The sequence below is a fragment of the Tasmannia lanceolata genome, unplaced genomic scaffold, assembly GCF_043159265.1.
Source record: "Tasmannia lanceolata isolate RefF3 unplaced genomic scaffold, GAP_Taslan_0.1 ptg000012l, whole genome shotgun sequence".
Lineage (NCBI taxonomy): Eukaryota > Viridiplantae > Streptophyta > Magnoliopsida > Canellales > Winteraceae > Tasmannia > Tasmannia lanceolata.
The window spans coordinates 30061474-30078998 of NW_027518689.1; the positions used below are offsets into that span (position 1 = coordinate 30061474).

Consider the following 17525-nt stretch of genomic DNA (forward strand, 5'->3'; position numbering starts at 1 on the left):
GTTCTCCGCGATGTCTCGCTAAATGGGAGTGGAATTATAAAAAAGGAGGGTGAAGAAATTCTCGGACCCGCCTCACAAGGAAAAGGCACGTGACGCGGTCTGTCCTTTATGGGAAGGCGAAGATTGCGATGGCGCACTGCCCATTTTACGTGTCAACTTCTCATAGGCCGATCGTGTACGGAATGGTACGGAAGATGGTGAGATCTTTTAACTTTCTCGTGATTATGTGCGTCCCCACTCTAAGATAGATGGATGGTAGAGAGCGGGTTTTGGTGATGGGGGGGGGTCTGAAAAATTATCTTTAAAAATACATAATTTTCTATGCCATTAAAAGGAAGCCACGGTGGAGGTATTATTTAGGGCTTTCGTATACCGAAGGAGGAAAGAAAAGGCACAACGTTTATATAACTATCTATTTTGTTTCCATTTTCTGATGTAGGAGAAAGAAAGAGATAAGAATCAGAAAAAGGGTTTGTTCTGTTCTTGCCACTTGCCAGCTTTTTTTTTGGATTGTGGTCTTATAGAACTGGTGAGATCATTTAGATTAGAAATCTGGGATTTTTCTTTTCTTACCAGATCTGATCTTTTGTTTGTAGAAGAGATGGTGAGGGGGAAAACCCAGATGAAAAGGATTGAGAACGCAACGAGTAGACAAGTGACTTTCTCAAAGCGTAGAAATGGGTTGCTTAAGAAGGCATTTGAGCTATCTGTTCTTTGTGATGCCGAAGTTGGGCTCATCGTTTTCTCAGCTAGAGGGAAACTTTATGAATTTGCCAACTCCAAGTAAGTTATTTGCTCTCTCTATGTCTCGAAATTGAATTGTTCTTTTTTTGTTTTTATTAATTTAATCGATCATATGGGCGTTCGTACCTAGTGCTTTTTTAATTAGCTTACGCTTTTCTCGAGTCTGAATTGAATTGTACTCTTTCCGTCTATGGTATATCACTTTAAATCGAAGCCATTATTTCAAACGCTGTACTATCGGAGCTTTAGTTTCCGAATGCCAGGCAAACCCATAAATAATTTCAAATCTAGTAAGAAAAAAAGAGACTCGCTCTCTTTCTCTCGTACTATTCTCTCTCTTTCTCTCGTAGTACTAACGTATCAGCACCGCCCATTTCCAGACATTCGACATTCGTAGTACTAACATGTTTTCTCTCGTAGCAAACATGTTTTTTTTTTAGTGTTTCATATCTCTTCTTTCCTTGGCGAGTTTGAAATTTTAGATATTATCCCGCATATGGGTTTCTTTAATTAGATTTTTTTATCGGTTTCATTTCATGTCATATAGGCACACTTCTTCCCATCTTCTCATTTTAGGGAACTTTTCCCAAGGTTCAGTTTTCTTGACTAAAACCAATGTCAAGAATGATAGTTCGACCTTTTATTAACACAAAAAGATCATCAGCAGCTCTACTTCAAGACTATTCACAGCCATAATTGTTGGAATTTTAAACAATCTCATCTCAAATTAGTCGGTGTGAATGAGATTAGAGTCTGAACTCATAATCAAAAGACTGGTTTGTGGTCTTCCAGCTTCCTTTGGTGAAAGCCATTTTTAAGTTTTGATAATCCCGTCAATTCCACCTGTTCAGAGGAGGCCATGTAACCCATTTTGAGATTCAAAAATCGCGTCACTTCCACTTGTCATGCCCGAGGCAAGCCCATTGCCAGGCACATAACACGCCGTACAATTTCAAGTAAAATTCACATACGTGCAAGGCTAGAATATTGAGCTGATTATCCATCCACAACTGATTAATGTAATAGGGGATGGTAACACTGGGGAGGCAGGTGGAAAAAGTCATGGAGCATTTGAGATCGATCGGTTCAGGCTTCTTCCATAATAGGGGATGGCAAATCAGACGTAGACGCCGTGAGCCAATGACATGATTATCCATTACGATGACCAATGAGAGCTAAGGCTACCGAAGGTGAATCCAAGCGTTAGAAATTATGTTTCAATGTTGAGAAGGTCACAGGAGACTTGAAACCATTCTATTGCTACTTACAGCAAAAAATCATAGATTGGGAGTCACCACCAATAAACGACGAATATTCGGAGGAAGGATATCTATTAGTTGCTGAAAGTTCAAGACCCATGGACAATGAGAACACTCCTTCAAAGCAATAAATATATGAAGTGTTTCTCTCCGATCGTGCTGGTGATAAAGTTTGTGAAGAAGCTCGGTTGATGCCAAGATATTTCCAAGTAGATGTCACACTTCTAGCACTAGGAACGATGTTCAACAAGACCCACAGACAACGAGAGCACTCCTTCAAAGCAATCAAGATTCTCTCTGATCATCCTGATGATAAAGTTTGTGAAGAAGCTCGGATGATGCCAAGATATATTCAAGTAGATTGAGTATAAAGACACAACTCTAGCATTAGTAAGTATATTCAACAAGACCCACAGACATATAAGACTGTATTTCCCAATCACATATTCTATTAATTATGATAGTTTCACTCTACCATTGTGAGAACTTAATTAATGAGGTGTTCTCTATGATAGTTTCACTCTACCACTCTTTCAAAGCTATAAAGATATGAAGTGTTTCTCTCTGATTGTGCTGGTGATAAAGTTTGTGAAGAAGCTCGGATGATGCCAAGATATATTCAAGTAGATTTAGTATAAAGACACAACTCTAGCATTTTGAACAATATTCTACAGGACCCACAGACATAAAAGATATTAACGAGAACACTCAAAGCAATGATTGGATCAACGAGACACAACTCTAACTTTAGACAACTTCAAGGTCAATTGGGGCCTACACCACCACTAGAGCTTCATGAGAGAATGTGGAAGGAAACAAAATTCAAATGAGGGGCAAAATTGAAAGCCTCAAACTTGCACAAATTGAGATTCTTTCCGTATTTATTTGATTGATGGCTTTGATCAGGGATGGAGTTTTATTTATTTGACAAGTTGGTATGATTGTTGTAATCTCATTAATGAGACCTATGGAGGATTTGAAGTGTTTCTCTATGATCTTGCTTGCGACAAATTTTGTGAAGGAGTTTGAATGATGCAAAGATACATTTAGGTAGTTTGAGTATTGAGACAACAAGTGTGGCCATGGGCATGATATTTGACATGACCAACAAACAATGACATAAGGGTTTGTATTTCCAGATTAAACATTCTTTTAATTATGGAAATTATTATTTTTTGAATGGCAGCAAGAATTTTATTAAAAGAAAAAGCAGAAAACCTGAGACCGAGATGGTCAACATACAAGAGGAAGAATACAACAATGCAAAATAGGGAAACGCCAACCTCCTCTATAGGAGAAGAAAGGGGCTCTAAAGCAAAATAAAACGATCAAGGAGGAAGGAAGTCGAACAACTGTAACCCCTCCTAGTAAACTCCATCCCTAGCGAGCTGGCTTTGATTGTTTGTTGAATTATGGAAATTATACACTGCACTTGCGAGAAACTAATCAAATCCTCTCTTTAAAAGCCAAGATTGGGTTGCTGGAGCTACTCATGTACTATCGCATGTACGACCAGAATAAGTCATTAATTCATTTTACCTAGCTTAAAAGGATTCTTTACAGGAAAGTAGGAAAAAGGATAAGAAAGCCATAGATATAAGAATTTTCGGAAAACAATATAGGTTCTACTACTATTAAGCCAGCATGGGACTCTTTGCAAGCATCTTATAATGGAGGAAAAAGGTAAAGAGTTAAGGGTAAATGCCCAATCGCAATCATCATATTATTATTGCAATTGAGGAATTAAGAAATCTATTTACTTTAACTTGGAAGAGTTTGCTGGGAACACTTCAGGCACATAAATTAAGATTTAATCAAAAGATTCAAATGGATCAATAGGCTCAATAAGCTCCACTCTAAGAAGGAAGAGGCTGAAGCTCGAATAGAGGAAGAGTATAAAAAAATACAAGTTTTAATATAAGAGAAAATTCATCTTGGATACCAAGAGGAAGAGGACGAGGTCATAGAGGTAGAGGAAGAGGAGATCAAAATATTGACTAGAGGTATGATAAATATGATATCCAATACCATTATTGCAATATACATAGTCACTATGCTAATGAATGTATGAGAAAGAACTAACAGTCATTTACTTTATTTAGGCTTTACATTTGTTAGTGTATTAGTGGTAGCTTAGGTAAGTTAAGTATAGTTAAGAAATGTTAATCTCGAATTTGAAATGTAGCCTATATTCTGGGTCTTGTATCTTATTTTAGAAGCCATTTTAGTGAAATTTGAATTCTATTGACTAGTATAAAAACTTGGACTTCATTCTTTGTGTGTTTGGCATTAAGAGAACAATTTTCTTCTCTTGAATCTCATCTTCTCCATCCATCTAATTTGTGTCATTCCAATAAATTAAGTGGCATCAGAGCAATGTTGAAGGTTAATCATGTCTTCCAACAATATGTTGCCACATCAACTTCCTCGATTCAACGGGAAAAATTACAATTAAGCGATCATTCAAATGAAGGTGTTATATGTATCTCAAGATCTATGGGATATTATTGAGACCGGCTTTAAAGAATCGGATGATCAAGAGGATCTTACTCCACAACAATTCAATGAGTTAAAAGACAATTGTAAGGATAAGAAAGCCTTATTATTCATCTATCAAGTTGTCACGCCCCAAACCCCACCCTGGGCGTAAGACATGACAGCGCCGTACACCTGCAAGACGAATCCCACAAATGTACAAGGCTACAAAGCATTAACAAAATAACCTGGCAATTCATAACTGAAATATCAAAGTTCAATTAATGCGGACCTATCAGAGTCAAATCAAATCTCATCTCTCCCGAAAGAGTCAAAGCGGAAATAAATAATATGGTCTTTACATCTTATTCAACGTACTCACTTCCTAATGAACTGAAAACAATTAAGCTAATCTCTGAGTCAAAATCCAAATTCCAAAACTAAGCGTCCTGCTCCTCCGTAACCTCACGAGGGTCAAAACCTGAAAATATTTTATAACCACAGTCAGCTGAAAAGCTCAGTACATAATAAAATACTACTCTAGTACAGTCTAAGCATGCCAAGGTTTAATATGGTTCGGATATTAGAGTCAAAGTAGAAGACTGAGTTCACAGCTGATTAATAGGCACAAGGTAAATATGTGTGCATGTCAAATATGGTTCTGAATTAAAGTGCAATAGGCAATTCAATGTCTAAGTTTTGATCAAAGTCAAAGGTTTTCAGAATTCAAATGCTATGGTCAAATCCATATGGTGTTCAGAGTTCAAATACACTTCAGAATCATCGGCATGGCCAAAAGACATGTTATTGTTTATCCACCGACAATCTACAGTGTCAGAAGACATGTTATTGCTTATCCACCGACAGTCCACGGTGTCAGAACTAGTTCCTCAAGATTAGATACAAGTCGACAGGGCCAGCGTTTTATCCTACTGACGGGCCAGAAGATCCAGTGTACTACCCCCACGGTAGGTCCAGAGTTGCCAAATGTTTTACCCCCATATGGCAGGGTCAAGAAATCATCCAAGCCTTCATAGAAGTGTTCAGAAGGTATAAGGGTTCATGTTCAGATAATTTTAATTATTCAAATGGTTCCAATGATTCGAAGTTCTAAACAGTAGTTTCGAAGGTTCAAAATTCAGAACATATATTCATAACGGTTATTTCAAAGATTCAGGGTTCAGAACAGTTATTCCAAAGGTTCAGAGTTCAGAACAATTATTTCAGAGGTTCAGAGGTCAGAACAGTTATTCCAAGGTTTAGAGTTCAGAACAATTATTTCGGAGGTTAAGAGGTCAGAACAGTTATTCCAAAGGTTCAGAGTGCAGAACAGTTATTTCAGAGGTTCAGAGGTCAGAACAGTTATTCCAAAGGTTCGGAGTTCAGAACAGTTATTTCAAAGGTTCAGAGTGCAGAACAGTTATTTCAGAGGTTCAGAGGTCAGAACAGTTATTCCAAAGGTTCGGAGTTCAGAACAGTTATTTCAAAGGTTCAGAGGTCAGAACAGTTATTTCAAAGGTTCAGAGTTCAGAACAATTATTTCAGAGGTTCAGAGGTCAGAATAGTTATTCCAAAGGTTCAGAGTTCAGAACAGTTATTTCAGAGGTTTAGATACCTCTAAATATTCAAATAGTTCTAAAGATTCAAAATTCAAAACGATGGTTCCAAAAGTCTAAAGTCCAGACAGATATTCATACAATTGTTTCAAAGGTTCTAAAGTAGCAGTGGGTGAAACAAAACGGCATGCTAGACTTAAAGTAAATTCTGAGGTTCAAAGGCATCAATACAGGTTTTTCAAAGTCAATACTGATTCAAATATGAAGGGTTTATAATACCCAAAGTAGTACGTTATTACGTACCTCAATGACGAAAACTTTTCATTTTTCTTAATCACTTTAGTTTCCTGCAATTAAGAATATGGATAATCTCCATGAGTTTCATTAGTAATTTCTCTCCTATTGGACATATATGTCCTCATATTGACATAAGACACCCTTTGGTGTCTCTTCAGAAACGAATCGGTAAACCATCCTAGGGTTCTTTTAGTATTTTTGAGATTTTCATCATTGTGAAGTTTCCAAAACTTATTAAAACTATTTTTAACAGAAAGATGACGTTTTCAGCATATCCGTAGAGTACAAGAACGTTGAAAACAGATAAGAAACGAATAAGTTATGAATTTCTGAAGTTTTGGAAAAATTGTCGCGCCGGATGTCCGAGTATTCCAGAAATCCGGACGTCCGCGAATTCCGGATGTCTGCGAATCTACTGTTGCCAAACTTGGTACTCACAGACGTCCGTCATTTTTTTGGACGTAAGCCGCAAGCGCGAACCCAGATTTCTCCGAAACACGATTTTTCACCGTTTTTGCACTAAAACGGCCATAACTCCTTCGTTTCACATCCGATTCGCGCGTGGTTAGATCCGTTAGACTCGTATCGACGAGAGGAATCCATCTAATCCAATCCCACGCTCGAAAATCATCAAATAACAAGGTTTCTATGGATACAAACAAATTGATCTTGAGTTCTTTGAGGGGGGGTTGAACACGAAATGAATCCTAAGGAAGCCAAGATCTACTATGGAGTTTGCTATAGACTAAAACCAAGGCTCTAATCACACCTCTTTTCACATCAAATCCCCAGTTTAGGGTTCTTTTCATTCGATTGACCATTAAAGATTAATAATCTTACCTTGGTTTGCGATCTCTTTTCTTGAATTGCGCTCTTCCTCTTTTTCTCCACGAAGATCTCTTAGGGCTGCAAAGATGGTTTAGGATTTCTTAATCTCTCATAAGATGTATTTATAGGCTTTATTAGGAAGCCCTATTCTGAGTCAACTTCAAACGGACAAAAAGGCCCTCTTTAAAAGAGGGGGATGAAAATTTAAAAGGGGGGTATTTTCGGTATTTACACAAGCCGTGAATAAAGTCATCTTTGAACAAATTTCATTAGCGACTTTGGCATCAGAAGCTTGGGATACACTATATATCAAAAAAAGAGGAAGACAAAGTAAAGCAGGTAAGATTACAAACACTTATATGTGAGCTTGATTTATTAAAGATGAAAGATTCAAAAATGGTTGAAGATTTTTTCAATTGAGTTATTATTCTTATGAATCAATTAAGAGTAAAGGGTGAAGAAATTCAAGATCAAAGGATAGGACGAAAAAAATTTAGAAGTTTGACTTAGAAATTTGAGTTTATTATTAATGAAATTGAAGGAAAAAACTCTATCTCAAGCTCAATACTATCATTGCAAAAAATATGGTGATAACATGAAGTATGTAGAAAGAAGTTGGTGGAAGAAAGCAAGAAAGATTTCCTACTTACAAACAACCTACCCACAAAAAGCAAGTGATGAATATGCTTTAGTTAAAGGTGTATGTATGTTGCAAATATCTCAGCATGAAAAAATTTAATTTTAATGTTGTCACGTCAACATAAAATTTTCTTAAAGTATGAAAATGTTAAGATAAAAATCTCACCCTATGAAAGTAAATGAAGCATCTTAGATTCACAACAAATTTAAAGTTCATGGAGATCTCAAGATATAAATGAAAAATATCCAAGATGGTAGAATAATATAAAAAATAGTTGAACAACATTATCTCATACCATATTTGAATCGTCTTGTTTTTAAAATTCCACTATGGATTTGCCTAGCAATTAGTATATTTCAATCCAATGACTAAAATAGTCAAAAAAAAAGGAAGACAAATTAATGAAAAGTTGTCATAGAGAGAGGGACCACTCTATCTTTTTCTACTCTCCGACCACTTCAATTGAGGGGAAAGGCAGCTTCCTTTGCACTATTGGTGAAATATCGTAAAACGTGTCGGGTTATTTCTATCCGAACCTTGTTGACAAAACCCCATAAGTAGAGGGGTAAATTAGTCAAGTAGTGCTTAAGTTAAAACATAAACGTAAACACAGTATAAATACTAATTTTCTATAAATCTTGTATTTTGCAAGTTATAGAAACCCTAGCCTACATGGAGGAAGCCCTAGAGGGAGGAAGAGAGCCATCCAAGGGGGTCTCACTACCGGAAAACCTAGATTGTGGAAAGGATTTGATATAATTACAAATTTGGGGTTGATATCCATTAATCTTAAAAGTACTCAGTTATTTTGTAAAGGAAGTGAGATTTCCCTTTTTGGTTCCATTGTCCAGTGTGTTTTCGACGATCTTGCTCGGCCTCGTTGGAATCTTTTCGTCATAAGCTTTCCAACGGCTCCAACCTCGCTCAATTCCAACAAGAGACAACGAAGTTATGATCTTCGATGTAGAAAATTAGGGAAAATCCCACAATTTGGAGAAAAACCCAAAATCACCGGGTCGGTCGACCGAGCACCGGTTCGATCGACTGAGGGTTTCACTCTGGTTTGGAAAAAAATTCTGAAAATTCTCAGGTCGGTCAACCAACCCCATGAGCCTGGGGAATAGTCCGAGGTTGTTTTTAACTCAGTTTGAGTTCCACAAGCGTACTCCCCCGCATCCAAATTGCATGTTTAAGAGCCTTGAGTGTAATTAAATGATAGAAATCTATGTTTGATAGGATTTGGATTCCAATTTCTGAGAGATTGGAAAGAGACTCCTCTCTGGCGGATTGTTGGGAGCTTTGAAGGCACCAAGGAAGGATTTTCTGTAAGGGATATGATAGATCTTGAGTGGTTTTGCTCCCTAAAATGAACTGAGGTGGATTGGTACTATCATGACAATAGTTTTCAGAAAAACTTATTAGTATGGTAATTATGGTATAGGTTATCCCTATGTTTAACAAACAAAGTCTGCCATGCTATGGTCGATCGTGTTTTTGTATCTTCTGCTATAAATGCATGAAATCTGGTACCTACCTTGTATTATGCATGATGATTTCAAATTGCCTTACAATTGAATTCTTGCTGCATTGAATGAATAGTAACGGACTTGGCTATGGGTTGTCATGCTCTTTTACACATGGGCTCTTCATCATGTTACATTTTGCTAGCTATGTGTAGAGGTTGTTCTATCACACCACATCATGCATTGGATTAATGAAAACACTTGAAAGGAAAGTTATATATAATGAACTGTCTAATTGATACTTGATGTACCGTAGCTACACGTTCATGGGCGTTTTACTTAGGATGAATGACAATTACACCTACTAGTGCAAATCGGAGAAGAAGATAAAAGGAAAACATCCATGTTTCTTCATTCTCTATATTATTTCATAAAATTAATCTTAGTCCCCTTTCAAATGTCCCTTACATCTTTTATAATGAGAATTTCCATACTAGCAACATTCTAAAACTAATCCACAACATATAGCAAGATACCTATTATAGACTCCTACTAAAAGTAGGTTTCCCAAGAAATGTTCTAGAGTTTCTAAACAAGAGTTTTCTTCACTAAAAAACCTAACCTAATTATAAGCATGGGTTTAAATTTCGATCGAAATCCGAAATTTCAGTCCTAAATTTTAGGTTTTGGTGGATACCGAAAGTGATATTCGTAATACCCAAAACATTGCTTTATTTTGATCGAAATTTCAATCCGAAATTTTAGGAATATCAACAAAAAAATCTGGATTTTATTTATTTTTTAATATTTTCTTGAAATTTCTGTGAGATACCACATCTGAAAGGGAGGAAAAGTTCTTGGGCTATATATGTGGATTCCCCCTCTCCTCGTGTAGACGCGTGTTTAGCATCTCCAAGGGGTGGGCCCCACGGAGTGGGTCGGGCACGATCATAGTGCTGCCGGATAAAAAAATCGGGGAGGGTACATGACCTAGAACCGGACAATATCTACACAGTGGGGTCGGGGCGTGACATTAATAGTATCAGAGCGGGACCTCCCATCCAGTACGATGTGCCAGCGAGGACGCTGGGCCTTAAGGGGGTGGATTGATAGATCCCACATCGGAAAGGGAGGAAAAGTTACTGGGCTATATATGTGGATTTCTCCTCTCTCTATGTAGACGAGTTTTCAGAATCTCCAAGGGGCAGGCCCCGCAGAGTGGGTCGGGCACGGTTATTGCTGCTGGAAAACAAAACCGGGGAGGGTAGATGACCCAGAACTGGACAATATCTACACACTGGGGTCGGGCCGTGACAATTTCAGCCGAAATTACCAAAATCTCGGCCGAAATTTTGTACGAGATAAAATATTACTTTATTTGACTTTGTTAGATTTCGTCCGAAATTTCAAAATTCCTGTGAGGATCGAAACTCATTCCGAAACTGAAATTTGAAACCATGATTATAAGAGGTAATCTTTCACATAGTAAGGTTTCCTAAGAATCTTTTCCGCTTGCTGTTTTAGAATAAGACTTTCTATGTTAAGAGAAGTTGTATCAGACTCCTCGGGTTGGAGAGAATCAATCCTCGAATTTGTATCTTCCGAAGAGAGCATGTTCTTACTAATTTTCATCGACATTAGTTTCCATGATTTAGAAAAACTCGTCCTCGAATTTTGAAGTGTCGAAGAACAATCATCAACTTTGTTTGCTGCCCTGTCAGGATCTCCTCTAAAACAGTGCTAAAGAATGGACATGTGGTTATATAGCATATCTCTCATTGGTGGTAAACCATATAGTAGGTCCTCTAGTAGAAGTGAGAACATCAGAGAATTCCTCTCACTAATTCTGGAATTTCTTCAACTAATTCCTTTTTAGTCACTAGCGTAGAAACAAAACCTTGTTGAACATCGTTCCTAGTGCTAGAGTTGTGTCTTTATACTCAATCTACTTGGAAATATCTTGGCATCATCCGAGCTTCTTCACAAACTTTATCACCAACACGATCAGAGAGAATCACTCCATATCTTTCGTAAGTCTCATTACTTATGTCGAAATAACCATACCAACTCAGAGTCACATTGTGGTGTACAACTGGTTGTTGAATGACCACCCGTTGATCAAGAAGTCGTAGAATTTCATTCTCTCTTCCCCCTACGATGAAATCCACCTAGATGATTGGGATCTTAGTTTTGATTGCCTCTCTTTTAAAGAGTTGAAGTGCTCCTCAATATTGTCCATTTGATATGCAATTTTGATTAAAATGTGATCTCTTTGCAAATTGGATAACCCTTGCAACGATATTCTACTTCTAGTTGAAGACATCTCAGTAAAATATCGACATCAAAAAAAGTATGATCCGATAGAAGGCTGGGAACTAGGTTTGTATTATTAGAAATAGACTAGATGAAATATAAGGTAAGGGTTTCAATAGGAAAATCAAATGAGTTTTGAAACTGGAAAATATGCTAAAATTAGCAATTGACTGAGGAGATTGGAGAAGATCTGAGAATTAGATGTCTTCAAAGATGGATATCTAGTAGGAAACCCTTATTTAAACACAATACCGAAATTTTGAATTGTTTGGATAATGGAAGGATAAAATTTGGGTGCTTCTTGAACACTGCTGGTTTTTATTTACTCAAAAATTGATCTAATTATAGTTCCATATCTAACTATCAGATCAATATGGGATTTTAATATATGGTGTAATAGACCCTAAAAGCCAAGTTTTTATCTAGATCCGTTTATCTAGTCATGAGGTAAGTTTATTCAAATGAGACTGGTTGAGTTAGAGAATCAATAGGTGCAGAAAATCAAGTACTAGAGAGAAAACTTAAGTGTAGAAGTGATGTAGGACCGTTGATATGGCGAGATGCTCCTGCATCAGACTCTCCTTCTTGAAAAGAACTCGACCACGAGTTCATGTCGGTATTGTTGATGAATTGGGCAGCAAAGATCTAGGAGGCTCCAGTGGGAGTACTCCTCACACCGACGTCAAACTGAAGTCCTTTCCAGCGAATCAGATACTTCCATCTTGCTATTAATCTAGCACTTTTGGGTGGGCGATGGAACTTGATTCGACTTGAAAGCTTGCTTTCGATGTGCTCGTCGAATCGGGATATTTCAGGTAGAAAGAACCCGTCACTATTCTCAACGGTGGGGCAATCTTCGAGGGGGACCAATCTTTGTCTTTCACATGATAGATATGCTCGTTTACGTAGCCCTTTGACTCTTGGAAGCGTTCCCTCAAGGCCTCGAACTTACACTTAAGGTCTTGCAAAGCTTGCTCCATCCGAGGCGCAACACCCGTTCTTCATTTAATTGGCGTGTCAAATTTTCTACTTGACATGCCAATTTGCTATTGGTGATCTTTAGAACTTCCATTGGTGGATTTTGATGCTCACAAGAATGTTGCCAAGGAGACTTGGTATCCATAGAGATTTGGCGCGATTGGCTACAGTCTCCTTGGCATACCAAATCAAATCTTTCTAGCTCAGTCCGTATGGCTCGCAACATGCCTCGATAGCCTTGATCCAAGTAGTACAGTTGCACTCACCATCACCATAGAAGATAGGAATTTCACCCAGTTGCAATTGCTCCATAGATTAGAGAAACATTACCTTCCTGGATCCGCAGTAGATAGAACTCCCGCAGAGCTCAGCTCTGATACCAATTGACGCAGGACAGTTTGATCTGGCGAGATGCTCCTGCATCAAGAAGTAGTAGAACCTGATATGAGAAAATGGAAGGTTTGAGTCAAGGATGATACCTTACTAGTGAAGATGAGAATTAAGAAGTAATAAGGCTGGAGTCACACCAACCGAAACCCGGTGCCCCACACCAAGGGACTCCTTGGCATCCCACCTTCATGGTGTCAAAAATTGGCCGAAATGTTTCGGGATAGATTAGTAACCAATTGTTTTAAACCCAAATTTATCTAGGAAGCCAGGTTGGCACCTTAAATTTTATTAATAGGAATAAGATACACGGGGACATAAAACCTAGCCTCTAACACATAATAGAGGAAAAATAAGACAATAAACCCCCTTCCCCGAAAAAGAAACTAACACTATTTATTATGTATACAAGGAATACACAGTTGGTCGCATTTAGTTCTTCCTCTGGAGTTCTTTGGTAGGCAGACCCAATCTCAAAAGACTAGATTTATGCTTGTGTGGCAGGAATAATTTACCAACCTATCAGCAACAATATTGCTTTCCCTGCAAATACGAGCGATAGCAAAATCCATAGCAATTACAACAAAAGCTTAAGCTGTTAGAGTTTGTGTAATTTAATCCTTTATACTTCAACACTACCCTCACACGTGGCCCCACTTTTGGGTTGGCCGTACACTTAATATCATGGAGTTGTTAGGTTTTGAACCCAGGAACTGTTGTGAATCGTGATGCAATATCTCTGATACCATATGAAACGATAAATTACTTCAAAAGTTTAAGCTATTAGAGTTGTCGTTATTTAATAATTTATACGTGAACAATATTCAACACCAACTATAGATCTAGAGATTTTAAGTATAGAAAACAAAAAAAATAAAATGAGATGTACAGTTTTCATTCTTGATGTCTTCCCTCTGCCTTCGATTCCTTGCCCACTCGGCGAAACTAATGCAACCATCTCTGTTGGATTTATTCTTTAATGCGCCCTTGATATGGAAATCTTTGTTGAGTGTGAACAAGAAATCACCATCCATGCAAGTGGGAGAGAAATCGAGTTCCATAATTCAGGCTCCTGATTATGCCATACTGCGCTTCGCGTAGTCACATGCATCAAAAGAAGATTGAGCATGGAGAAAACCCAACCTTAACTTCCAACTCTAACCCGAGTTCCTAAACGAATGCAAGAAAACTGACTAGTTCGAAGGATAAAAATTAAGGCACTCTCAAGGTGGAAAGCTTATGGACTTTATGTATGGTGTCTATTTGGTGGATATATTTTTTTCTAAAGAGAATGATAGTGCCCATTGTTTGAAGATTCAAACCATTCAGTTTGTTCGGCATCAACGTAAATAGTTTGTGCTCTAAAAATCATCACATAGGATGATCCTAACACTCCGCTCTATAGGGTCCATATATGATGATATTCCTGAGATCGGAGGGGTTAAGATCATCCTATAAAGATGATTTTAGGCGCAGAGTGCTCACGTTATTGAAGGATCAAAATAAATTCGTTAGTGGGTACCAGTGTAAATAAGCTGTGCCCCGATAATAATCTCTGTAGGATGATCCTAAACATTCTATCGGTAGAGGGACATCACCATGTAGAAAATCACATATCAAAGGGTTAGGATCATCCTATGGTTATGCTTTTCGAGGCACTACTTACATTGGGACCGAACAATTGAATGGTTTTGATATTTGAACAAATGGGCCCCGATATATTCTTTTTTTTTTTTGGATAATAAGGGGCAACTACACGAGGACACCTTAAATTCTATGGGAGTTTTTATATAATGTTCGCCCATATTTTTTCAAAATGTTTAGGATTGGCCTACACGTGGCACACGTGGGCCCTCTTTCGGGTTGGCCATTACATGTGGATTTTTAGTATCAAGGTGTTTTGAAACCAGGACCTGTGCTTTGATACCATGTCAAATGACCAATTACTCCAAAAGCTTGAGCCGTTAGTTAAAGTATAAAAGATTAAATAACGCCATCTCCAACAGCTTAAGCTTTTGGTATAATTGGTAGTTTCACACGGTGTCAGAGCTATGCCCTCCATGCAGGTCCTGGGTTCAAAAACCCAACAACTCCTTGATATTAAAATTCCAAGTTTATGGTCACCCAAAACAGAGGGGCCACATGTGAGGGGGAGTGTTGAAGTATAAATGAATAAATATCACCAACTTTAATAGCTTTAGCTTTTGAAGTAATTGAACATTTATTTCACATGGTATTAGACCAAAGGTCGTGAGTTCAAATATCCTTGATATTAAAGTCCACATGTAATGGCCAACCCAAAAGAGGGCCCAAATGTGCCATGTGTAGGCAAACCCTAAAAATAGAGGCCACACGCGAGAGGGATCGCTAAAGTATAAAAGATTAAATAATGCCATCTCCAACCGCTTAAACTTTTGGAGTAATTGGTAATGTCACACCCTGTTCTAAGATTGTAACCATTCATTTGGATCTCCCCAACGTAAATCGGTTGTGCTCCAAAAATTATCTCCATAAGGGTGTGATCCTCTCCTAGGGTCATCCTTATGGAGATGATTTTTGGGGCAAAACTTTTGTACGTTAAGGGCCCAAATGAATGTTTTGGGCCTTCAAACAAGTTGGGGTCTACTACCAAGATAATAAGCGGGAACACCGTATAAAACATGTTCTTTGGAAGTTCAAAATTCACCTGCATTTGTATTAAATTAGAGAATGATCTTTGTTGACATTTTCTTATTGTCTTTCTTGTACCAGCCTTCTTGAATAAAATTGGGTATTGCGACCACTAAAAGTAGAAAATCATGTATGATTCGCTTTAATGCTGATGTAGTGTATTAATGCCCACTAACATGGGATCTCCAATTTGGCGTATAAATTCGACCATGAATAAGTCATTTGTATTGACTTTTCTCCATCTTTTACTTATTTTTAACTCCAATCGCCTTCATTTTATATGCGATCATTTGAGTTGAATTTATAGTCATTCTATTATTTCAACTTTTTGTATTTAGTAAAATCTTATTAGAAGAACGACCAGTGCATTTAAAATTATTTGGACCCATAATCCAAGGGCGGCCTTCTCAATGTGTTGGGAAAGTTGCCTTATTTCCCAACCATCGTGGGTTACTTGGGTGGGAAGGCAAAGGCAAAGAAATAGAAGTTGCCTTTTGGGTTTTTTGCAAAACCCTAGTATAGAGAAAAGAGTTTTCTCTCTCTGGCTACAGCAAGAGAGGACGAGCGAGAGGCTTGCGGTGTGAGGGCTACCCTAAGGGAGAGAGAGAAAAAGAGAGAGAAAAAGGAAGAAAATGGTTTTTTCTTGGGTTTCTTCTCGGGTTCCTCTTGGGTTTTGCTCGGATTTCTCATGTGTACGATCTTGGGTTTGAGAAGCAAGGAAAGGGTTGCGGGTTTGTGGATTTGTGATTAATCCATTGTAATCTTGTATTTTGTTTTTCTCATAGTGGAAGATGGTGTTTCTTGCCAATGGAGTAGGCTGGCCGAACCACGTAAAATCTTGGTGTTCATCTTGTGGCTTATTTGTTTATTTTTCTTCCGTTTAATTTGTGCACGATCGGATTGGATTTGCCTGACGGATTTTCTCAACAAGTGGTATCAGAGCCGTGGTTGGAGTGATCGTCGAAGCCGGATGGAGTGATGGTGGGTGTTGTGGTTGGATCACGGTTAGAGCAATTTTTTGGGGTGGAAAGATTGTCCAAGAAGATTCTTGTTCAAGGTGGAGTGCTACACTGAGAAGTGCGAAGTAATCTGAGATAGCGGTAAAATCGAGTTCTACCCAGTTGACCATCTACATATTTGATGGAAAGGGCAGTTTCACCCTATGACAGATGAGGGTGGAGGACATCCTAGTTCAACAAGGCTTAGCTAAGGTGTTGAAGGGAAATGATAGGAAGCTGGAGAAAATGACAGGTGCCGGGTCAGAAGACATTGAGTCGAAGGCGGTCAGCACAATTCGACTATGTCTAGCAGATAGCATTATGTTTAACGTTATGGAAGATGAAGATGCGCCCAAATTATGGGAGAAGTTGGAAAAGCTTTATATGTCAAAAAGCTTGGCCAACCGGTTGAATTTGAAGCGGCAATTGTACGGGCTGAAGATGAAGGAAGGCGAGGATCTTCTGGAACACATTATGGTGTTCAACGGGCTTGTGGATCAACTCCACATGGTTGACGAAAAGTTGAAGGAAGAAGACAACGCCCTTTTGCTTCTTACTTCTCTTCCTGATTCGTATGACAACCTGGTGACAACTTTATTGTATGGTAATGATACAACAAAGTTAGAGGAAGTCACGGCGTCGCTCTTATCAAATGAGATGCGAAATAAACATGTACTTGGTGGAAGTGAAGAGCACGGGTTGGTTGTTCATGGTGGGAATCAAAGAGGAAGGTCGTCTGATAGGGGATCAGGAAAAGGCAGGTCAAAATCCAGGGTTGGCCGAAAGGGCGTGCAGTGTTACCGTTGCAAGGGATATAGTCATATCAAACGGGATTGTCTGAAGCGAGCTGACCAGGCGGACAATGGTACTACAAATGCTGTGGTGGCGGTAACGAATGAACATGGTGAAGAGTCTAG

The 17525-nt window shown here is 38.3% G+C and overlaps 1 protein-coding gene across 3 annotated transcripts in view; it reads left to right on the forward strand.

Annotated features, from left to right (window-relative positions):
- Positions 1-312: 312 nt before the first annotated feature.
- Positions 313-17525, forward strand: part of LOC143887178 (MADS-box protein SOC1-like) — a 114477-nt gene continuing 97264 nt past the window's right edge. For 2 of the 3 annotated variants that reach the window (XM_077391279.1, XM_077391281.1), the window contains exons 1-2: positions 315-470; positions 600-783. In XM_077391279.1, the coding sequence (XP_077247394.1) occupies positions 602-783 (182 nt within the window). In that variant the 5' untranslated portion in view covers positions 315-470; positions 600-601. Of the gene's footprint in view, positions 471-596; positions 784-17525 lie in introns of all 3 variants that reach the window. The other variant, XM_077391280.1, reaches the window with a different exon arrangement.